Source organism: Gymnogyps californianus, chromosome 5, assembly GCF_018139145.2.
Source record: "Gymnogyps californianus isolate 813 chromosome 5, ASM1813914v2, whole genome shotgun sequence".
NCBI lineage: Eukaryota > Metazoa > Chordata > Aves > Accipitriformes > Cathartidae > Gymnogyps > Gymnogyps californianus.
This window is the reverse complement of record NC_059475.1, coordinates 33,433,552-33,457,745: the sequence shown is the minus strand read 5'-3', so window position 1 is coordinate 33,457,745 and position 24,194 is coordinate 33,433,552. Positions and strand designations below refer to the sequence as shown.

At 48.7% G+C, this 24,194-nt stretch overlaps 1 protein-coding gene across 6 annotated transcripts in view; it reads right to left on the bottom strand.

Annotated features, from left to right (window-relative positions):
• Positions 1-23,895, bottom strand: part of ACTN1 (actinin alpha 1) — a 93,140-nt gene extending 69,245 nt beyond the window's left edge. For 4 of the 6 annotated variants that reach the window (XM_050898379.1, XM_050898381.1, XM_050898382.1 and 1 more), the window contains exon 1: positions 23,703-23,894. In XM_050898379.1, the coding sequence (XP_050754336.1) occupies positions 23,703-23,807 (105 nt within the window). In that variant the 5' untranslated portion in view covers positions 23,808-23,894. Of the gene's footprint in view, positions 1-23,702 lie in introns of all 6 variants that reach the window. The other 2 variants (XM_050898383.1, XM_050898385.1) reach the window with 1 other exon arrangement.
• Positions 23,896-24,194: the final 299 nt, after the last annotated feature.

Here is a 24,194-nt window from a genome sequence, read left to right as displayed (position 1 = left end):
CTGAAATGTATGTTATTTTAGCTACAAGGTCCCCAACTTGCATACATTGCTCTCGAAACTCTCAGATGTGGCTCCTGACCACAGGAAACAATCTGTGGTCTAGCCTGTCAGGAGAACAAAGTACAAGGATGCCCGCTGCTTTATACTTGCACACGGGTAGCCGGAACCACTCATTTTACCTAGAAACTCTCCAGGACACAGGCTCATCTTGTTTTCTGTGATGCATGAAACACTCTGCTGCACGAATTAACAGCCAGTAAACCTGTGCACTTAATGGTTTTCAAAATAGGGGGCACCCATTAAAAAATGCAGAGGTGCTCTAAAGCAGTGGTCCCAAGCTACCACAGAAGTTCATCACCCTGTGGCCCTGGCACAGCAGAATGGGTTTTTTCCGCAGGGAAAAGAGAAACCTCTAATCCCATATAATTCCTGAATGGCATTTCTAAAAAAAAAAAAACCAAAACCAAAAACAAACGAAAACACATTTCTCAGTTTCTTTGGTAAGTGGCATGGGATTTATTCAACCCAGGAGCATGATAAAATTCCAGACAGTTTTGCGCTTTCTATGGCAATTTTGGAAAAGCCTATGGACCTAAGCAATGTGCTGGCAGTAGACTGAAGCTGAACTCATTGAGATGATCCCCGTGACCAGCAACAGGAAAGGAGTTCCCACAGGACCATAGCACCATCCTGGGTTTCTATCATCCCACAACCTTTTAAGCCCTTTACCAGTACCTCAATTTTGGCTACATGGGATTTTCTCCAATCCTGGAAAAAACACTTTGAGGACCCTCAGAGTGTAATTTGCTGGTGTGGGATGATGCGCAAGCACCACCAAGTTGTGGTTTCCATACCCATACTCTCAGCCATTGTCTCTGTTTCTGAGCAGGCTCTTTTGGCTGTGCGCGCTCAGTAGACCCCTGAAGCACATATAGATAGATGCCTGCTCAGGAGCATTAGTTACCAGAGCTGATCTCTCAACTCTTACCCCTGCTTCCTGTCACAAGTCAGCTGATTTCTTGTATTAGCAGATACACTTGCCAAGTTCCCTGCTTGGTGAAGAGGGACAAAGCTACACTGAGGAAGCCCCTAAGTTCACAGGGCGCAGGCATGGCTGGCTTGCTTGCAGGGCAGAGCACGCTCTTGCTGATGGGGAAGGCAGGGAGGTGGCAATCCCCTTGTCTTCCGGACAGACCAGCACACAGTGCTGGCCCACCAGAGTGGCAGGACGGAGACGGACATGCAGCACACGCCAACCTGCGGAGGCTGGCAGAGATGAGTCACCGCTGCAGACGGAGGTAGGAGGCAACAGAGCCACCAGCACAGGGCGTCCCTCATTTAGGGATGGGGCACCAAGTCGTGTGGGGGGAGAGGGGCACCCTGTGCTGGGCTGACGGACTGCTCTGCCGAGCACACAGGCCAGAGCTGGAAGAAAGAGAGGAGACTGCTGCTGAAGAGGCACAAGCCACAGGGAGAAGCCAGTGCAGCACCGCTGGTATCCAGGGGCTGGAGGCAGCCCGGGTCTCACAGGCACCGCAAAGGCCCTGGCAGCCACGCAGCACTGGAGACAGGCCTGGCAGCAGGCCTGCGCACATCCTCCCATCCACTTCTTGTGAGACACCATTTGCTTTCCACCAACTGCACAGCCTTTGGAAAAGCAGGTGCATCCAAGGAGCACTTTTTTTTATAAAACAGGGTTTTTTAATTAATTGCAAGGAAGAGCGAGTCAGTAATGACAGCACAGGCTTCCCCAGTATCTGCCAGCAGCACCTGCCTCCTCCAGCAGCCGTGGAGGATCCCCGGGGCCTGTTTCATCGCCGTGCTGATGAGCACAGTGTGAAGGAGATGCAGGAGGGACCGAGTACAACAGCTACAGCACTATGTCTGTAACAGAGAAACACGCACCCCTTGCTACCGTGTCTGAAACCTCACAGGTTCAGCAGGGCAATGAGGTTGGAGAGGCTCCCACTCCTGATGTGAAGGATAAAATGAGGTCTCTGCCCAGGGAAAGGCAAATGATTTACACAAGACATTTCACTCGAGGGTAGGATGAGGTAGCAGGGACTCTACCTTTATTTGGGAGCTACCGTGGCTTGCAACAAAGAAGTTTCCTGCTAAAGAAGGACACAAACCCCATAGGGGGCAGCCAGAATGACAGAACTGCAAGTCCAAAGCACAGCAAGCGGCACCAATGCTCGTACCAGAGCTGCCACGACCCATCACAGTGAGGGATGTCCTCTCTGGTGTCCTTCCACTGCAAGGGACAGGACTTGCAGAAATATCTTGGACTCAGGTGGGAAGAAAACTTCAGAAAAAGGTAATGCCTTGCTGAAAATGTTTTCCTGCCAGGCCCTTCTGGTTCAAACATGGAAGCTCTCATCCTGGAGAATTTCCACCTGAGCTATGTTGTCACCCTATCAAAACACCGATTCCCTCCTGCCACATGCTATACATTTGGGACAGGCAAGGAAGAAAGGGCAGGTACTTGGGAGACAGTGCCCTGGTTCCAGCTGAGACCTGCCCTGGAAGGGCAATGAAAGCACTATAAAACCTCACCGCAATGCTGGGATACTGGGAAAAACAAAACCGTCACTCCAAGACTGGGCAAGTAGCCTGGGCAGACCGCTACTAAGCTGTACCCTGACTCTTCCTTACATAACTTTTTAATCTACTTTTGCATAGAATTTAATAATCAACTACAAAGGAGTCCATAAGACATGTGTCAAGCACCCTCTCACAGATAACCCAGTAGAAAGGCTCCCGCACACTCTGAAGCACATCTCATGTGCCAGTTCAAGGTAGGTTTCTTTTGCCTTTAATTGTTTCTCCCATTAATAAGTAATGCCTAATGAAAGTGCTCTTACCCTGACAGTATTTGTATTCTGATACCCAACTGCTACTCATATGCCTCTCCTAAGACACTCCTTTGTTAAGATTACAGTAGCAAGGGCAGGAGACGTGTGGAAGCAGACATTGCCTAACGTAAGTGCTTAAAGCAGTCGTTCAGCTTAGTACCAATTTCTTATTTCAGACCTTAGGCCTAAAGACTGCTGGATTAGCACCCTTCACAGAGTCTTTTAAACACAGTGTTCTCTATAACATGTGCATACCTATACATGACAAAATTAAAGCCTTCTTCACTGTAGACTCATCCTCCATTCAGGCGGCTCCACAGCTGATACTGCTTGAGCAAGCACTTCTGCAGACAGCATGTGGTGTGTCACTCATCATTTTGCCCTGTCCTGCTATGTACTTAAGAGTGGACACAGCAGTACCTCATTCACACTCACGCTTACACCACCATCAACCTTGGTGCAGTTCCTCTGGAGGAAAATCTCAAACGTGGTATCGGTCACAGTCCTCTCAGGTACATCATTTATTTTAGGGGAAAGTGAATGGTTTCATGACGGAGAATGACTAAGCCAACCACCATTCTTCAGTTACCATGGTTGGATGTCCACTCAAGTTCATCACTGTTGCCCAAGGATCGGCTGTAGAAGTTACTACCACGTCAAGTGCTGCCTTGTGTTGGGAATCTGCCTATCTACTACACAGAAAGCCAGCAAGAGCATTTATGAAGCTAGGGGCTTAGACTGAACTTGCTTTGATGCATATTCATAAATGCTCATATTCTTACATGTTTGTGTAAGAAAGTGCCAAATCATTTAGTCACAGATAATATGTCAAGAGTACAGCTCATCTCTTAAAAAGAGTGCCTTCCATACTCACCATTCCTAATTTTGCTGTTGCCTGACAAGTTTCCTTTGCAACAGTTGCTAAGCAAAACATTTGCAATTCAACTTACTATCACAACTGATACATGGCAATTGTTCCTAATGGTTACACAGTAAAATGTATGGCTGTTGAGTCTTGTTCATTTTTTGACCTACCCTGTTTTTTTCAGATCAGACACTCAGGATGTTTTATTCTTTACCTAGGGAATGCCTAAATCATTTCTACTGCAATATATGCATGCACAGATACAGTAGGAATAATAAAACTAGCAGATCCTGGATCCTGCACCACATTACGTTAGGAAAAAAAAACAAAAACAAAACCACTGATGAGAAATGGATGACCCAAACAGCAGGACGTGCAGTTTGTGTGCAATCTACAAGTCATCATTGCCATGATGTTTGTCATCTGTTTTCTCAACTAAGGAATCATCTGAGTGAGGCAGGGTGCATGCAGATGACAGATAGCAGTGTTAGTTATCACGTGGAAGTCAAATTACCCCTGCTACAAACAGCCAAGGAACATTTATTGCCACTTGTTTCAGAAGACCTAAACACCTCATTCCAGCAATATCCACACAAGGTCTGTCAATATCTACTGAAAACAGGTATCTTGCTAGCACCCTAAGACATCTACCACGAGTCTTCTAATCAGAGGAATTTGGGATTATTTCTGGAAGTTCAAGTAGCTTTCTGTTTCACCTACAATAATCCAGTTCAGTGTAAGACCAATATAGAAAAGTTAATTCAAGGCAGACTCAAACTGCTATATTTTTAATATTTGTGGCTAAGAAACTGTACCATAGGTTAGCAGTCACAGCTAGCACTCAACAGAAGAGGAAGCAGGAACTCATCTCCTTTCCTGCTGAAGTACAAAAGAGTAAACAAAAGTCAACTTTGTTGAGAAAAAAAGGAGGGTCCTTCTGACATTACTAACAGACACATGGACAGGTTTATTTCAAGCTTGCGCTTAGACCGGGAAACCTCTCCTATCCCCCTTCAGCCCAAGAGCCTCCTAAGCAGGTAGACCCCAATAACAAACAGGATGGTCAAGAGAAGTTCTTTTGCCATTAGCTTTGGCTTCATCACAGAGGGGAAGGGAAAAAAAAAAAAAAGTACACCTCTCCATCCTTCCTCTTCCATGTCTAATTCATACAAACTTCATCCATGGATGATGATCAGACTCTTCAGATAAGACAGAAAGAGGGTGATGGAAAAAGACCTTTGGAAGCATGGGGGAAAACAGATTTCTGCAATTCCTGAGAGACGATACGATTCTTCAGAAACGGCTTCGGAAATCAGCAGCAATGCAGGTTGCTGCCGTGTATTGAAGGTCTAAGGAGGACAAGGCAGGTGTTCACAAGTGAACTGGTACTAGACTGAAGAAGGGAAAAGCCCCATGCTGTGTATATGTATGGGCAGAGATGATTTTGTTAGGAGAAAGACAGGGATCTGCCTCGTGCAGGAGTAGTAGGAAGGTAAATCACACCCTGCCTCGGGCCCCATGGCAGGGTTATTTGCCCCATTGCTACATTTATGCCCACACTGATAGCAAGGGTAAGCTATAGATCGTGCTGCAAAATTACACCTTCCCTCTTGTCCAAAACCACACCTCAGAAACTAATTTGAATTTTATACTTGGTTCTCCACCACCACAACTGCTTGTATTCAGTACTGGCCAAATTGCTGAGTGACACCCATCCAAACCCTTACACCAAGGAGCACAGTCCCATTTCCCAGACTAGTCAGTCGAGCCTGGATAGCTTCATGCACTAATCTCAGACCTGGGTCAAGCCAGAACCTCCTTTGGTAGAGACCAAGTTATTATGGAATAAGTTAATTCCTGGCAAAACTCCCCTGGCTTCAAGCTTACACCAGTGATAAATGCCGTTCAGTCCAATCCAGTCTTTGTTCCTAAAACTGTCCATTTTCTGCTCTCCCCATAGCTCCCTCTGAGGGCTGCAGTGACGAGCAGGTCTCTGCAAGAGAGCTGATGGCAAACTGCATAGCTTCACAGGAATACCAACATGTAACACATTGTTTCAGGGTCTCTGGTTAAGTGCTAATCTTCTGGATTTGGATGCCAGCCCCGATTATGCGAAGTATGCAGTAAACAGAACTGTGCCATGTGATATGCGCGCTTAACAGTCTTCTTGCTGGCAGCTGCACATCAGCACAAAGTTGCAGTGGGAACAGCAAAACAATGTCTCCACAGACTGATTGGCCTTTTGTCCTCAGCTTGGTGCTTGCTGCTGTCTCCTCTGGAAAACCACATCCACACAATGGAAGGTTGCAGAAGGATGAATGCGATTTCCACCATAACCAGTTCCCTGGAAGTCTGCTTTATTTGGTGAGCTACCCCACTCTGACCCATGTATATGGCTGGGGACCAGCCACAGCCATGTCCAACAACAACGCCGGTCTACGTGCAGCTTCACAGGGAAAAGGGTACGGGTAATTAAGATCCCACAGTGGGAGGCTCAAACTGATCTTGTCTGTGGGCCAGGAAGAAATAATCCCACTCCAACATGTTGAATAACCAGTGGGTGGGCTTGAAGAGCAAGGACACAGTTGTCCCAACCTTTTCCTCAGCAAGCAATCATTTGATTGTTACACACTACAGTAGGTACTGGCCATCGCCCAGGGGCACCGCAGCCGCTGCACAAGCATCCGGTGCAGTGCATCGCACACTGTGCTCCCACTCCAACTGCTGCCACACGTGTTGTGCAGTTATGACCACGCAACCCTACACCAGCACCCACCACAGCTTGGTAAGAGAAAGTGACCTAAACCAGCAGGCTGGAAGCCAGGTAAGTAATGAATTTCAGCCCCTCTCTCCCATGGGATCCTCTTCCCTCCCATGGGATCACATATCCTATCATCAAGGCACGTAGGATCTAACCTTTGCAGGACTCTTCCTTCCTCTTATGCAGTCAGATGGCCACAGAGCATTGTGCTTGTAAGGGAAACATTTTCTTCCTGCACAAATTAGGCAATCCAACTCAGAAAGTGGAGTTTTCACAGCATTAAGTTCAACTTTGTACTTAGCAAGCCTAACAACACTTATTAGTGGCCCAGGACCTCCTCACATCCTACCTCCTACATCCTATGCTCTGCGCTTGCAACTGCCAGAGGAAGTTAGTCATTTCCACATTAGACTGTCTCCCATGCCATGAGCCAGCCAGCCCATTTCTGCACGCAGGTAAGGTATTGTTAAGTGAATTAGAATTTATTTCTTCCCTTCTCAGCTGCCAAAACAGCTAAGCCTCTTGCATTGCTTAGCAGGCTACTCTCTAGCACTTTTTTTCCTGACTTCCTGATGCTTAAGAACCCAACCCTGTTAATTTAGAGCCTCTCTCCAGCTGTCTGTGTGGTTTCTCTGTAATTAGGACTGCTGTAGGCAGTCCTCTACCCAGGAAGACTCAACACAGAGCCCTGATATGTTCACGCTGCAGACTTTGGACTACACTTGAAGCAACAGTTGGCAGAGCAATACAGGTCCATATGAACAGCAACCAGGCAGCAACAGCAGATCAGATCAGAGCCCTATGCATCTGCTAGGGAATAAAGAGCTAGGCACCCATCAGTGGAGCCGCTGCAGCAGAGCATCTCCCTGCTGACAGAAGATTCCCGCTCAGCTCGCTGTAGCAGCAGCCAGCCCTACTGCATTATCCCAACAGGGAAGCACCAGCTCCCAGGCATGAGGAGTCAACCCACAGCACAGCCCTTTGCTCCCCAAACTCCCTACAGCAGCCTTGCTGCTCTTTAAAGATGGGGATCAGACTACCGGTACCTGTTCATGGAAGAAGCCTGGTATTCTGCAAAGCAGCATGGCAAAGTCTTCAGGTTTTGAGCTTTCAGACTTGGAGGGCTAAAGACTGCACTTGCTGAGCAGCTTTGTTTCCTTAAAGCTTCAGCAACTGGGTTCGTGTGAACGGCTCTAAGCTCTGGCAATCTCTGCAGGGCCTAAGAGGAGGCGGCTAATGTTCCTGCATAGGCAACAGAAGCAGTTTCTTTCCCAGCTCAGCAGCTGCTGCGCAGTAGTTCTTTGACCAGCTATTAAGCACTCTCTTCCAGAAGGCAGGAGACTGTGTTGGACTTGAAAATGAGACAGACGCCAAATCCCAGTCCAGGGCCAGTGCTTGGGGGACAAGGCAATGTGATGTTCAGAACACAGATCCACCGATATTTATTTCCACAGCAAAACCAGTTAAGAGGTTTTTTTTTTCTTAGGCTCTCTCCAGCTCTTTCCCATTCTCTTGCTGCTCCCTCACTGTGGGGAGCTATCTAGGTTTAACTCTTCTCCCTCTTATTGTTTTGGTAAATTAATTTTAATACCGATTAAGTTCTTTCATCTGGCTCACAGTTCATTTCCACAAGCAGTTAGTTATGTTGGAGCAACTTACAGGCTGTGCCTTGCAAGGGAGGGAAGGAGCAGCTGGGGACATGTATTTCTCGGGCAGCTATCGCTAGTGCACCCCTCTTACTCTATCAAGCCATAAGCATAGTCTCACTGCTTCCAACATTACTTACTTGTGTCAGGCAGATTTCCATTCCCGCACTCCAAAACCCTTCCCCCATAATCTCAGATATCTTGCATGGCTAGAGGTGGTTTTAAGCTGCATTCCTACCTATGGAGAGTTGGCGGACAGTTTATTCTTTTCACATGCAGACTAGAACTATCACCTGGTCCAAGCTGCAAGAATTCAAGGAATTTGGGCAGGGCTTAAAGAAAGTGAGAAAGCATTGCTTTGCTTTCCAACCTAGTAAAAGGTATTCAGAAGCCTGGAACAGAGCACAAACCTCAAGCTCCTTTGGCTGCCAGAGCCAGGTCCCTTCTGCATTTGCTGCAGCTCCAAATACCACATTGCTGAGGGACTGGTTTCATGGCTGGCGTTGACCACTTTATTGACAAACTGCCATTAAAGTGGGCAGTCCCACTGTGCACTCACCCTTCACTTCCCCCACCCTGCCCTGCCACCTCCTTATTCTCTTAATCTTAGGCTCAGCAGGATCAACTCTGTTACCTGGCTGAAAACTCACTTTTCCATAGCATGCGCACGTACTGATCATGGGTGCATCCAACTGAGAATGAGTGACAGATAAGCACAGTCAGACTGGACTGAAGACTGTGAAACTGCATCTGGAGTGAGTCTTGTCCCAAATAAATGGATGAAGACAGAACACTCAGCACTCGCATTTGCGAAAGTTAAATAAATTAGGTGCAAAACATAAGATTTTTGGCAGGTCTTTGGAATCATCAGGGACTGCCAATTTGAATATACCTTATGTCACCCTCTGGCAAACTGTCTAGAATACACTTTACAGACTGCAGTTATGCAATACACTTATTCACACCCTTTAGTAAGGCTGCAGAAGTTTCAAAGTTCACTGGCCAAAAAGCAGATAAGTACTACAAAAAACTACATTAAGAGCTCTGGAGTATGTTATCCCCAATATACATACGTAAAGTATTTTGCCCGCTCATATCTTCTTGGGAAGGGAAAGCAAGTAGCAAGTGGACGGTAAATTAAGCCCCAGTTAGTTTGATAGAAACAGGCATGGCTAGCTAATATTTCTATTCTCTTCTACTAAGATTAGAAGGGTGGTTGTTCTGGTGCACTGCAACTTCATGACAAATAAGCACTTCATGACAAAACCTTGTCAAGGGTTCACATGAGAAGAAGTCACAGGAGAATGTGACTGACCAATCCACCACATAGGAAGGTCAGAGGGGAACAGAAACCCAAGTGAGTTTTGCCAATGCCTCACTGTTTGCTGTAGCATCAGGACAGTACTCATACCCAGAGGCATGCTTATCCAAAGGACACCTCTTACTGCATACTGCACCCTGGCACTGATGAAGAGCTTTGCTCTTTGCCTAGAGAGCTGGTCCTTTGGATGGGCCCGCAGACTGAATCCACATCTTCAATTCCCACAGCCCGACTGTGCCCAGCGCAAACACTCCCCTACCTCAAGCCTGCCTGCTGCTGCCCTGCTCAGAAGCAGAGCAAGGCTTGCTCAGGGGCTGCCAGAGCCCGCTGCCAGTGCGGGACTTCCAAGTAAGCTCTGAAGGAAAGCGACACCACCAAAATAGTCTCTATGTGAAAGATATGAAGATAATTATTAAAAACTTACTAACAAAAAGTTTCAAAAGCTCTTTCCAGCACCACATCATTTTGTTAATGTATCAGACCATGAAAGCCAGCAACCTACCTAAGCAGAACAGCAGTCTTCAATCCAAAGCATATGAGATCACTGAACACAATGGCAGAGTAAGATGGGAACACAGATTTCCCTTCCCAGCTCCTGTTAATGAAGGTGGGGCAAGGAAAGGAAGGGAGAACAGGAGGAAGGAGAATTTGGGATACGGAAATATAGGAAGAAAAAGAGATAAAGGAGTACCATCGGAGGCTTTAAACTGAAAGCAAAATTTAACAAGAAATAGTATGCTGGTGATTTTATTCTCTTTGGTTACACCCACATCAGAAACTCACGACCGAATACTGCTGTACTACACTAGCAGAGCTGGAAGGGTGTGCAGAAAGGGACATCTATACTTGCAATTTTGTAGTGACATGCTGAAAGCAGACATCTGAAGCTAAAGATAACAGAAATATAGAAGCACCACTCTGAAGTGGTCTATTACTAGACCTCATTCTGAAGAGAGACTGGGAAATACTCAAGCAGGGTGTGCTGATAGTGGCTACGCCAGCACCTAAAACCAACAGCAAGTCAAACACACAGTGCTAGTGCAGAAGAACACGGAATTGAAAATACTTTCGAGTCAAGTGGATTGTAAGCAAGTACCACAAACAGGGAAGCAACTTTTATGTGCTGTAATCAGCACAAGTGGTCTTAAGATAACACTTAAAAGTAAAAAAAAAAAAAAAAAAAGGTCCATTTAAAATCAGTTACCATCTCTTCAGCGCTCATGGCCTTGCAGCATCTGGGAACCACGCTTGCAGATCGGAGCTCTGTGGTGCAGGGCGGTGTACAAACACAGGGCAGAAACACTGTCCCTTTCCCCGATTACCCTGCAGGCTACGAGCATGGCAAGAGACTGCAGGAAGATGCAGATAGTTGCAAAGGCAGAGCGCAAGGCAACAGGCAGACTCCGCTCAGGCCAGCAGGCAGAGATCTTGGCACATCACGGGGCTCACCACATAGATCTCTGGCCACTGGCACTCTAGGACTTCCTCCTCACCTTACTGACCACTTTGACCTACATGGCAACAAGTACTTTTTCAATCTTTCACGCAACTCAGTGACAACAGCAGATTTCCGGGGCAAGAAGGTAAGTATATAGACAGCAGTGGCAGAGGCTGACAGCTCGCACGAGATCCAGAGGGGTGAGGACATCTCTCCCCTCTTAAGCTAAATCCAGAGCACATGGAACAAATTCATTCTCATCAGAGGTTGTTTGTCTATTCATTTCACCTGCGGGGGGCCATGATGCAGATTGCCCATCTTACAGTGCCTCTATTGCCCAGCATCACACAGGAATGAAGCCTGGAAAAGCTGCACAATAATTGCTCAAGAGCAAAATGAAAACCCTGTGATGGGAGTGGGGTTTGGGTGGGGTTTTTTTGGGGTTGGGGTGTTTGGTTGGTTGTTTGTTTTGTTGTTTTCGTTTGGTTTTGGGTTTGTTTTTTGGTTTGGGTTGTTTTTTTTGTTTTTTGTTTTTTTTTTTTTTTTTAAAACCTCATCCTTTGGCCAAAAAGACTTTTCATTTTTCTGACCCCATCACAGGCCAAATACTGCAAATGAATACCCTACTCAGCTGCTGAGTACAGTGTGCCTGCCAACTGATGGCTGGCAGCTGGGCAGCTAGGTATTTTACCACTGCAGGGCCTTTACTTGCTGCAGTTGCTTGTACTCACCCACCTTCACCCCTTCTCATGCAGCAGGGCTCTCCACTTTAAAAGCTGCCCACACTTGTTCCTCACCACAGTCCTCCTCCTCCCCAAGAAGGAAGAGCCTGAGTTACAACAAGCTTCATCTCAGGAGGTAAAAATGAGGAAGCAAAACAAAGGCTGGAGACAAGCGTGCTGGTGCTGCCCTCCTGTCAGGGTATGAAGGGGAGGGCAGGAGAAGCCTTTAGGAAAGCCAGCTCATTGCTCCCAAAAGGAGAAGTGGCTGAAGAATGCAGAGTGATGTGTCTGCTTGGAAACCCCAAGTCCTGCAGAATGAATCTGCAGGGCCAGGAGCTGAAGTCTCTTGGCCTTGCCTATTAAGTTAGTAATTTGGTGGGTGGGGGGAGAGCACAGACACTGTGCATAGGGACAAGAGGGTACTCTGACAGCAAGAGGAGACATTGAGCCTGCTGCAACGTAGGGATTTGCTACCATGTAATAAACTAAATGTTAAGTACTACTACATCACACCTTCAATGCCACCAGCTGCCCTGCAAGTTCCACCCAACACCAGTGTCCTTTGACACAGCTTACAAAGAGAAAGCTCCTTTCTGACAAAGTGGCAGCAGGAGATCACCATGAGCTGGGCACACCGGCTCACCTCCGTGGGGCTCCTGAGCTTCTCCCTGCTGTGGGAAGCGCACGGGGCGCCAGTGGGGGCTTGGCACGAGAGGCAGTGTGGCCTGTGCCAGGCTTGCCCTGTGTCCCCTGCACCCACCCCTGGGCTATCAGCAGTAACTACCTCTCACAGGACTGCAGGCAAAAGTTGTTCCAAGCCCTGCAAACACAGAGGATATTACGCTTCAAGTGTTTTAGTTACTGTAAGCAGTTCACTAATTACAGTAGTAATGATTGGATTATGGCCAGTTAACAGCTTTAAAGAAACAAGCCATTATAGGAGGGGGAGGGAAATACTCCTTTGGGTCTAGGATGGAATCAGTTTTCAGCAGTCCACCCTGTAGGAGGCTGTCAGTAGCTGGCTGGGTCAGACTGTTTGCAACAGGCTGCAACAGCAAGGAGCAGTGTAATGTGTCACTAAATGATACGCTGGCACATGAAAATTATCAGTGTTGGAGGAGGTATGCTTGCAGGAACAGAAGGTCTCCTGTTCATACACTGGCCCCGTCAACTCCAACACCTCTGCATGACCGGACCCAGAAGACATGATGCAGACAGGTGTGTGCACGCTAAGTTACCAACACAGTATCGTGCTTGTGACGCTTTGTTTCAGCATGCAAGGAGCCGTGACTACAGGCATTTTAGAAACTCTTAACAGAGACCTGCTAGCTCCAACCAAACAGCCAAATGCAAACACCCACAGCATCAGGAGCCAAAGGCACTCACCAGAAAGAGCAGCTAGAAATTTCCTTTCACTAGCAATTGTTGCCAGCACTGGAAGCACCACAGTATCAGGCATTAATCCCTTAATACCTCCAGTTGCTAAAAATCCATACAAGGAACATGCAGGGAGGCTCCCCGCACACCTGACACACACATCTCCTTGTTCTTCCACAGCATCTGACTGCAGAGCACTCTTTGCGGAAAAGCAGCTGCACCAATGGATCCCTGCAAGAAGTCCTATCCCAATGCACAGAGACTGCAACAAGAAGGACTGCCAGCTCTGGAAGATGAAGTTTTTTGTGGCCATGCCTTTTCTGTGGAGGGCGAGAGGTCCCAGATGCACAGCCTCCCCCTTTAAGGGCACCTTCTGCCCTGCAGCACCTTCCACAAAAGAGGAAAGGAATATCCTATCTTACAGGAGAAATCCCCAGTGTGTTGAAACCACGATGAAGGGAACAATAGTCATTCCCAGATGACTACCCTGATGGTACTGTCAGCAACACGTCCCTGCAGGCTGGGTAGCCCTGCGTAACCAAGGAAAGCCAACCCCTTGCACCCCCACCACCCACTTTTCCCTCTCCACTCACCCTAGGAGAAGCAGGTCCCTACACCCCTTGCCAGCCCTCATCCACAACAGCCACCCCTCAGCGGCGACACACCACCATCGTGCCCCCTGCGCAAGCTCTTCAGTGCCTCCCCTCACCCCCTCCTCAGCAGTATCTTGGTCTGCCTGGTCTCCTTTTTCTCCTCTCCCTTCAGATGTCTTCAGCTGAGGACTGGCAGAAACTGAGTTTGGTATCGCTGGCTGGAGGGTGAGGATTTCTGGCAGGAGAAAAACAGTGGAGCTGGGCATCTTGCCCAGAGTGAGTTCACATTTGGCTCACCACAGCTGGAAATAGTCTCATCCCTGGCCAGAGTTCCCCAACGACCCAAAAAAGCCCTCGGGAAACGGCAAGTTTCCACGCGTTAGCCATTTTGAAACAGACTGGTTCGTGTTCATGAATGTACTCCCCAGCTGCCCCCACCCAGCCTTCTCCGCACAGCGCAGCCGCCTACAAGTGCCGCTGCCAAAAGGTGCTCGATGAGCAAGCACTGACGAAGTGCAAGATCTTGCTTTGTGCGCGGAGCCAGGTGTGGCCAAGACAGACGCTTCCTCTGGAGATGCTCCTCCTGTACAGCAACACCGCGAGCAGAGCTAGAGGGAAGGCAGAGACTTGAACAAACGTACCCCCACACTCCTCTTCCCACCACGCCCTTGTATCTGAGCTACTGCTCTCCCCTCCCTCATCGGTGGGAGATCTCCACATCTCCCAAACCAGATAAGACATGTAGGAAGCTCACCTGGACGCATAAATACACTTAAAAAGCTGGAACTGCTTTTGGCTACAATCAAAGTTTTCCTTAGGAAATGAAGTATTTTCCATTGTGATAAACCCTGGCATAGACGTGGTCTAAACAGCTTTAAACAAAGTGCCCTTTCTTTGGCCTTGTTTAGTAGTTAAGAAATTAATTAATTTGCCTTTTTTTCACCTGTGGAGCCAAATTTTAAAGTTTTCTTGGGGATAATACATTTAAGTAGCAGAACTAACTCATCATCTACTGAAGGGTAGATTTAAATAAACTGAGGGGGATCACAGGTAAGTACACTGGGTAGCAAGAGAAACTCAGCTACTACACAGCCAAGGAATCTGGCCAGGAAACAGGGCTCTGGGATGTACACATCACTTTCCATGATGAAGAAAAGAGCACTCAGCAAGGATGCAGAGACCATACATGGTTCTCTCACTCTCCCTCACCTCTGAGGCCTTTACAGGCTAGCTCCCGGAGCAAAGATGTAACAGCACAACTTCCATTTACAGCAGCAGTGAAGTTCGAGTGCTTAGCATCATATGCTGCAGCTAGGAGTAGCAAGTGCCATGGCTGCCTGATCCAAAGGCTATGGAAAGCAGAAGTCCTTTCTCCGCTGCCAACTGGCCTTGGTTCAGCACCTCTGTAGGATGGGAGAGTTGTCCTCAGCGTTGTAAAAGGAAGCATGAGTATACATGAAACTTCTCCGGCCATCCAGCACTCTGCTCATGGAAGGAGCAGAACAAACAGGCTGCCCATTCACACTGTGCTGTGTGACACAGACATACAAGATTTCACAAGGGTCCCTCTGAAAATGAGGGCCATGCATAGGACACAAGCAGAGCCCACCTGTGCTATCCTGAAGGGCAGGCCCTACACCACAGTAATGCACAGTCACTGCAAAGTCAAGCAGACTGCCAAAGAAGCAACCAGCTGATACATCAAGTCATCCCTGCCTTCCCATTGACCACGTAAGCCATCTAAGAGGATATGGAACAAGTTGCTGCTTAAGACGTCTGCCCTGCAGCCTCGCCTGCCTATCAACTATCCACACTGGTGTGTTTCTGTAAGATTGCCCAGAAGCCCTGGATTGCTGGCATTCAGAGGCCTACTTGAAACCACTCCAATCTGAGAAACAGACAGGTGATATATGGAGACTCACATCAGTGGTGTCCAGTAGAGTGTTAATAGCCAAGACAGGGCCTTTTCACCTCCCAGCACTTCCCATCTTAGCTCTAATACAATGGAAAGGCCAGCTTTGCTGTCATTTCCCACACCACAGGGATGAACACATTTCCAGGAGGCTGTCAGTCTACACAGATAGAATGACAAATCAAAGGTTCATCTGGATGAGACACCAAAATCCTCTCTGTTTATTCATGCATACCCCAGCCCTGTCAATGGGAGCTGTTTCAGCGCACTGAGGGTGGAGAAGGTCTCTGCAGAGCCTTGCTCATGTTGTAGTGCTTCAAAGCAGCAATGGATTTGGAAGAAGGAGAATAGAGGACAACTGCACGTAAAAGCCTGAGGTCAGCCAGCTGCAGTACTGGTACAAGGGTTGGCTTGCAAAGGCCTGACCCAGCCCTTACCAATAGGATACACGCATTGCCAGCTGAGCAGGAAAGACACAACGACAGGAAACCAACATGGGGGGAAAAAATGGTTCTGCTCTACTGCCTAATAGGGAGCCAAGAGGTTAAACTGGCGCCAGGCCACACCACAAACATCCTATGACCAAGTTCTGCTCTCATGCAGTGGGGAACGAGAGCAGGGAAGAGAGCAGGGAAGGCAATGGCGGGAGGGGAACAGGAAGCAAGCTTTTTTTGCTAATCATATTAATGCTAGTGGTTTTGCTCACTTAAGCATCTTTTGGGTTGGCCCAAGAAGTCCTCAGTTCTGTCTCAGGGATCTGGGTGACTCTGTTGAGAACCTGTACGTCAGTCTCACATGCTGGTGTCAAATAAAGTGGCGGGTGGCTCCACAGACTTCAATAAAACAGACTTTTCTGGCACGACTAGCACCAGACAGAAGGTCCTGCTGCTGACAAGCCTATCTCACTGCTCTACACCAACTCATCCCAACAGATCCAAGCTCTGTGTAACATGTTTCAGCCCCAAAATCCCAGAGTAAGAGCAAATCTTATGCCTCTATGAAGAAAAGATCACTCTGCCTTTCTTGCTAAGGTCATGTTTTTCCCACCTAGCAGTTGCCAAGCATACTATACACATTTTCCCCCCCTACACACACAGTTCACCTATGGCTTTGAGGGGATGAGAGGGTTTTATGTTGCTGTACAAGATTTGTAGAAGTCATGCTAAGCATGTTCCTTACAGTAACCATCATGTTTCCAATAGTCACACATGGCAAGAAATCAGTTTTACGTTCTTATGTAAAAGAAGAGTAAACTCTGTTGCACTTTGTCCCCCATCCTCCTCAAACACCATTGCTTAGACTGTACAAAATACCTCTAAAAATCACAGCAGTACATCCAGCAAGCCCCTGGGGCAGACACAACACACTAAAGTGAGACCAGTCCACTGTATGTGTTGTATTTTAGCAGCTTCCCAACATTTCCCCAGACAGCTCTCCAGCCTCTTTTCTACAGTGACTGCTTTCCGCACCTCATCGTCAGAAAGAGCACAGCCATCCTCTGCTAGCGTAAGTGCACCCTGGAGAACAGCCTAAGTGTCAGGCACAACAGTGATAATCCACAGGCAGCTGGAAAACGCTCTCAGTCCTTCCCCAGCACAGCCACGCAAGTTTTCACCATCTCTGTCAGTGCTGCTTGTGCCAACCTTAAGAATTCCAGGCCAAAGTCTTAAGTAGATCCCAGTGAGGTGGCACAGAAAAGCACACAGGCTCCCAACCTGGCCGTGGAGGGCAACTGAACCCTGCTCCTCCTCCAGTTAAAAATGCATGAGACATGCTAGGCTGTAGAACCGCACCTCTCGCACAGCACACATGAGAAGAGCAAGGTGCCTACAGCAGGAGCAGCTGGGAAGCGTATTACTACCATTCATGGTGGTCACCTCAGTGCTGGGAAGAGCAGGTACCATTCAGTGGGTCTCCACTGTAACACATATGGCTTCTAAAAACATGATCCCAGTGTTCACGAACACTTTTATTGAACAGGTTTACTGTCCCACATTCTCACAGCTACCATCCAGTTACACTTGAATTTCATAGCCAGACAACACCATCTCATACAAAAGCACCCGCTTCCTTCTAAGGGGACAAGTTCTCACCAGACAGCCAAGAAAACTGAAGTTTCCAAACAGCTTCTGCTTAAAGATGTCCTACATGGCACGCCAGACGCCCCAAGCTATACCACCAAAGCGGTCAGGGAGGAAAACAATGTTATCCTCTCTAGCCTTTGCACTTACGCATGGCAAAAACGTCATTATCAAATCACACGCACAAGAATTTAAACTGGTTGCCTGAAGCAGTCAGCGAGAAATTCCACAGACAGACATACTTTACATCACTGGGCTGGTAGCTGGATGCCTTTGAGGTGTTTCATCCTTCCCTAGAGGATTAGGAGAAGGAACAGTTCAATACAGTTTGGTGAGTATTGTGTTCTCATGAGTTGATCCTTGGGATCTGTTATAGAGCCTCCCAAAGAACGTGCAGTCTCCTTTTTAACCCATGCCCACTTGCTTCTTAGTTTCCTCCCTTAAATAGGATGCTGAATAGGCAGGTAAGCCACTGCAAAGTGCACATGCCTCATTCATCACGCACCAAGAGGTTACAATGAATAATAATGTTCTTGTTAAAAAACCCACAAGCGCACATCCTGACGAAACCTGATCACAGAAAGTATGAGGCAGCTCTCACACTCAAGGACAAATAACTGATCTACAAAGCCAGATATTTCCAGAGCTCCCTACAGCAACTTTTGAGTTTAATGTTTTGAAGAGCAAGTATCTGGCAATAAGCTACCTATGTTAAACAACAAAAGCTTGATCTGAAAGATAAGAGATATCTGGTGACCTATATTGCCTGCCTGTTTGACTGTAAAAGAACAGCTAAGCAGCCTTACAAATTTCACCATTCTGCTTCTGTATGGATACTGATTGGTGCAAAATAAGGCACAGAGGATCCTCAGGTGCATCAGGGCCACCTTTCCTACAGCACACCCACACTGTGAAGACCACGCAAGGACCATCCCTCGCCATGGCCCATTGAGTACTACGCAGTGTCACTCACAGCGGGAGCAAAGGGACACAGTGCTGTACATTCACCAACAATGCACATTTATTCACCTCATGGCTGAATCTATGATGGTACTGAAAGAAACTTTAGCAAACTACAGATTAGGTGTGGTATCACACCTGTGTGTGTGTCCACAGCAGCTACCACAACTGTAGCTTTCTGGAAATCTAGATACCCTTCTCAAAACAGACCCTGTCTGAACAAGAGGACACTCAATCCAAGGGAAAAGGAAGCTGTGATTGTGACTTTTACATTTTGTTGGAGATATTAGTCACACTCATACCACCTGATCTGAGCATGCTACCAGCAGGCTTGGAGGTGGGGTGTTTCCATGAGGGACCTGGGCTCTGTTTAACAGGTACTTTCTATCTTTAACAACCCCACCTCAACCAGACAGGTGATTAGCACAGCAAAATTCAAATCATAACAAGAGCAGTAAGACCCGTTGGATGCAGACACAGTAGGGCCGTGAGACCCATGGCTTTTTAGGTTATGGGATCATTGTTGTATTTATGTGTATCTTTACATGCAGTACATGGCACAGAGTGGTGAGAGGGGTTCTGGGAGACTGCCATTTATAACAGGGAATTTCTGTAAGTTCATTAATAACTGTACTTAGTAATTCTTTAGGGCAGAAAAGGTGCTCCCAAAATCTATGCTATCACTGCGTCAGCAGCACCGTAAATCTGAACAGTGCAGTTCTCTCAGCCAGAGATATCATTTACTGCCACATTGCCACAGAAATGCCAACCTGGTGAGGCAGAGCAGCACTGGATAAAGACAAGGCACATTTATTTCATCGATTTGATTTTTTTTTTAAAAAAGAAAAGTATTACTATCGTTCCTTACAGCGTTTAAGTTGTATATGGCTGTCTTCTACATGCTGCAAATGAACACTGCTTCCTACTCATATTGTCAAGACAGCAGCTGTCAGGCCAGAAAGCAATTCAGCATTTAAAGTTTTGACCCCAGCTCTACAGTTTGGACAAGTTGCTTCAGGCCAGATTTTAAAATAAACCCTGAACGAGGTGCACCTTGAGCAACTAGTTAATGAAACGAGAGTGGCCAACAGGAGAGCCTGCTGCATGCAGGGCCTGACGGCTGACCCCTACTAGCACCCCAAAGCAGCGCCAGCTTCACCCCAGTGTCATTCCTGACCTCCCTGGGACACTCAGGAGGCGGTGGCAGGAGGTCATCCTTCTCACCACTACCCTTCGGCTCACCTGCGAAGACGAGCCAGGCATGCTGAGCACCAAGTGGCTCACTCAGTCCCTCAAGGCCAAATCCAGCTCCTTCACCAAAAGCCCCCAGGTGACTCAGAAAAAGTTTGAACACTGCAGCTGGCCATTTGTCATCAAGAGGGAGAAATGTCCTTGAGGGCACAAGTGACAATCTCTTGGCCAGTAAACACTCACGTACGTACTTTTTACATGGCAAGCTTGTCTATCGTGACAGCTAGGCGAGACCATTGCAATGGCTTTCAGCAAGTTTTGCTTTGTAACACTGGGAAACAGCAGGATCAATCTTGTTATGCCCTGGCTAGTGCTACTTTGAGGCCTGTCTCCAGACAGGAAAGAAGAGAGAAGGGAGAGGAAAGAAAAGGCTATTAGAAGAAACTACTGAGATGAGTTCAACAGTGCAAAGGGGAAAGTATTTTAATCCCCAGAAGAGACCCCCTGCTCCTGCTCAAAAGGCTGCACAGAGGCTTATATCAAGTGAGAAGTAGCTGAATTTGTTCTGCACATTGTATTTTTTGCCACTTATGAATAGCAATGCTGCGACAAGCTCTTTAAAACCTCTTAGAGTCTCTCCTGATAGACATGAAAAATAGGCTTCGCGTGGAAAGCTGCTTTCCTCCCAGGAACTGTCACTTTATCCCTACATTGTAAAACAGTAACTTCCCAGGAAGGGGCAGTTGGGAAGAGGGGTGAGACCAGTGTCTCTTCTCTGTATCATGTTCAAGAGGCCAAGCTTCACCCTCCAAATATGAAATTCACTCTGCAGCTCACCTATTTACCCATCTCAAAGCAGCTCATGAGATCGTATCTTAAGCACCATCCCAGACAGTGAAGGCTGTCATATCTGTCTCTCAGCGCAGGTAGGAAACCCGCGAGCCAGCTTCCAAAAACTCAGCAAACCTGTTGTCCTTACAGCGTGCCTGTTGAGGCCGTTACTAAAAATCAGCAGATATTCCTGCTTCTGACACCTGCCATGAGCTCTGCTGAGCCCGTGCAGCCCGGAGAAAGGGAGCTGGATTCAATTCATCTTTGAGCAACATCTCTAGGCTGTTTGCTTCCCAAGTCTCTATTAGTCCCAGCTGCGCAAAGCCACACAGGACAGCACTGTGGCGCAGCTATCCCGAGCCCGCAGGGCCTTACTGAGGTGGGACACGAGGGGCTGGGTTAGAAACGGCCAGGAATACACGGCCACTTCTTGCACAGACATTTGCTCCCTGGATTACTGACCGTGCCACCACTTTAGACATGCTGTCTCCCCTCCCAGAGAGGGCCCAAGCACGAAAGTTTCAAGTCTGCCTGGCTGACTGGCCTCAGTGCTATAAATAATAATGACAATAATTCGGTAGTACTTAAATCAGATTTAGTACTGTCTGATTTAAGTACTAAATCAGACAGATTTCCTACGTCAGAAATTCTCTAGCTATTCCTTAGGTGAAGGAAAACCTAAAACATGTGAGTCAACCAGGACAGACTGAGCCTGAAGAGAGCCTACAGGAATATTTGGGAGGCATGAATCTCTCCTGTTCACCTCAGTAAGCTATTAACTAACGTGTACAGTAATGAACATTTAACTTTAATTACTGCAATGATTTCATTTCACAGGTAAGAAGGGGTGACAGTTTTACCACACTACACATCCCAGGCTTACACTTGGCAGATACTGTTATCTCCCCACCTCTGAAGGAAGCAAGCCCCAAGACCCCAACAGGGCTTTCAGTCACATTCACACCCTGGGGAGGGGAACAAGACTGTCCCTCAATATCTGCACAGCCTGCCCAGGCTGGGGTCCAGTCATTGATCCCTCTGAGGGGTCATTAGCCTGACGGGCTGCAACTGGGAAGAGCCATCACTCCCAGACCTGATCTTCCTACCTACAGACACCAGAGGGGTGGGTCATGATAGAACTATGAGCTTGCACCCATTGCAGAAGGGAACAGCTTCAGCTGTCCATCGGCAGGAAGAGAAACAGCCAAGTGACCCCACCACATCGGCACGAAGAGAAACAACCAAGTGACCCCACCACCAGAGAAGAACACCTAACTTTATAGAACCCTCCTGTTAAGCAAGCTGGAGAGTGACACCCAGCACATCCAAATTCAACTGGTAGCGGCTGACCATCAAAAGAAATTGGCTTGGATTATCTTGAAGCAGATGTGTTAATTCCTTAAAACTCCCTCTTGGCTTCTTCCCTCCTCTGCACAAGTAACCCAAGTTAACAGAGTAGCTCTCTGTCTCCCTCTTGTGATAGGACCAAGAGGACTTAAAATCTCCTGGAAGGAGGTAATATTAAAAGAGCACGGCCTTTACAGCACGTACCACAACTTGGGGTTTGGGACTTCTTTTTAATCCAAAGGTTCAGCTTGTTCTGACAACCAAGGCAGTGTCCCACTACATACAAAATATTTTGCCTCACCCTGTACCATGAAAGGCAAAAAACCCCACAGCATGACAATCATTTCCCCTCACAGCCTGTGAGCCATACTGCCCATCTTGCTCCGGGCCCCACTGGCTGTTTCTAGATGTATTGGCCAGATATAGGCGTATGACTGGAGATACAGATTGCAGCCAGGCAGATCTTCTGAAAAGGAAGAAACTGCCCTCCTCAAAGGAGTAGAGCCCAGACTTCCGATAAGCCATCCAGCACTCACACCCCCAACCAAGATTACATTCCTCTCTTTCTCCTTTGTTGAAATGTAAGCTCACACACCATCAACTCTTTCTCCATTAAATGCTCTTGTTTGTGTGCTTTAATTCTCATGCTGTCTACTCTCACCACCCAAGTCCCTCCAAGTGAGGAAACCGCTGACAGCAGCTCTATAGCTATCACCTTCAATTAACTCATCAGACTCCAGGGGAAAGACTTCTCAGTGGCACCATTTCAGACAGCTATGAACAGGAGAACCTGAAAATCCTTCATCTGGAAGCACAGGGGCTAAAGAGGAAGAAGAGTCTTCTCACTGGTGTGCCCTCCTTCCCAGTTGCGGCCAGCTCCTTACAGAAAGCCCCACACCTCGGGCTACATTACATATATTAATATATCATCTATGCATAAATAAGCAATATCCTCCCCTCTAGCAGGGAAGGTTTGGGGATTCTCCTGCCTGCTCGCAGCTCAGGCAGAGTAAGGCACGATCCAAAACGTAAGCCCAGAGCGAACAAGTGACCGGCTGGGAAGAGTGGCGGGAGCCTGCTGCACCCCGAGGTCCCCCTGCCATGTTAGCACGAGTGTTGTTTCAAATTCTGCTTTATTGTTGCCTTATGAAGTGACTAAAACGGAAATGTTTCAGGGATTAGGATTCCTGAGTGATCTAACACAGGATGCTTTTGGTTTAAAGGAGGAGGGAAAAAAAAAAAAAAAAACTAGAGAGCGGCGAGGCTGGAGCTCCTCCTGAGCTCCCCTCCCCACCGCCACCCTTTCGGTTTAAAAAAAGGGCTGAATGTTACCATTTTTGGACATGAGCTCCGCGCAAGCCCTGCCCTAAACCACACCATTCAAACCAGGAGCCAGTTACCGTCCCGCTGCCGGGCCGGCGGGGCCGGGACGCGGGCAGCGGGGCGGCCGCGGGGGCTGCGGGGGGGGGGGGGGGGGGGCGCCACCGCCCCCCGGGGTCCGCGCGCCGCCCGGGCGCACCTGCGGGCCGGGCCCGCCGTAGCAGGCCGGGTACCGCTGACAGGGCGGACATCTGTTGCTATGGGGGGACCCGCCGCGGCACCTCCCTCCCCGCCCCGCCATCACCTGCCCGCTCCACCCGCCCCCGCGGCCCCCGCCGGCTCGCCTCGCCACGCCGCGCAGCGCCAGCCCCCGGCCAGGCGCGCACCGGCCCCGCCGCGGCCGGTGGGGGTGGCGGGGCCGGGTCCCAGCGGCCCCGCAGTGCGTGTGTGTGTGCGAGGGGAGGGGAGGGGGGTGCGCCCACCTTCCTCTGCTGCTTCTCCCAGGCTGGGTCGAGAAGCAGGTCCCGGTCCCAGTCCTCCTCCGGCTGCATGTAGTCGTTGGTCTGCTGCGGGTCGTAGTGATCCATGGCTGCTGCTGCTGCTGCTGCTGCTGCTGCTGCTGTTGTTGCTGCTGCTGCTGCTGCTGCTGCTGCGGCGGCGGCCCGTCCCCGTCCCCGTCCCCGTCCCGTCTGTCCCGGTGGACTACCCGCTGTGCCCGGCCCCGCGGCCGCTCAGCCCGAGCAGGCGGCGGCGGCGCCCGCTCCCACCTCTCCGCCTCGGCCGCGCGCAGCACCGCGGGGGCGGGACGCACAGGCCCGCCCACGACCCGCCCCCACGTCTCTCATTGGCCTGGACACGCGGCCGAGCCTGCATTTCCCAGCGACAGCTCCTCGCTCATTGCGCACCCGGCGCGTCCGTCACGGTGCCCTGCCGCCGCGATAGGCGAGCTGCGGCCGCCCCGCCCCGCCCCCAGC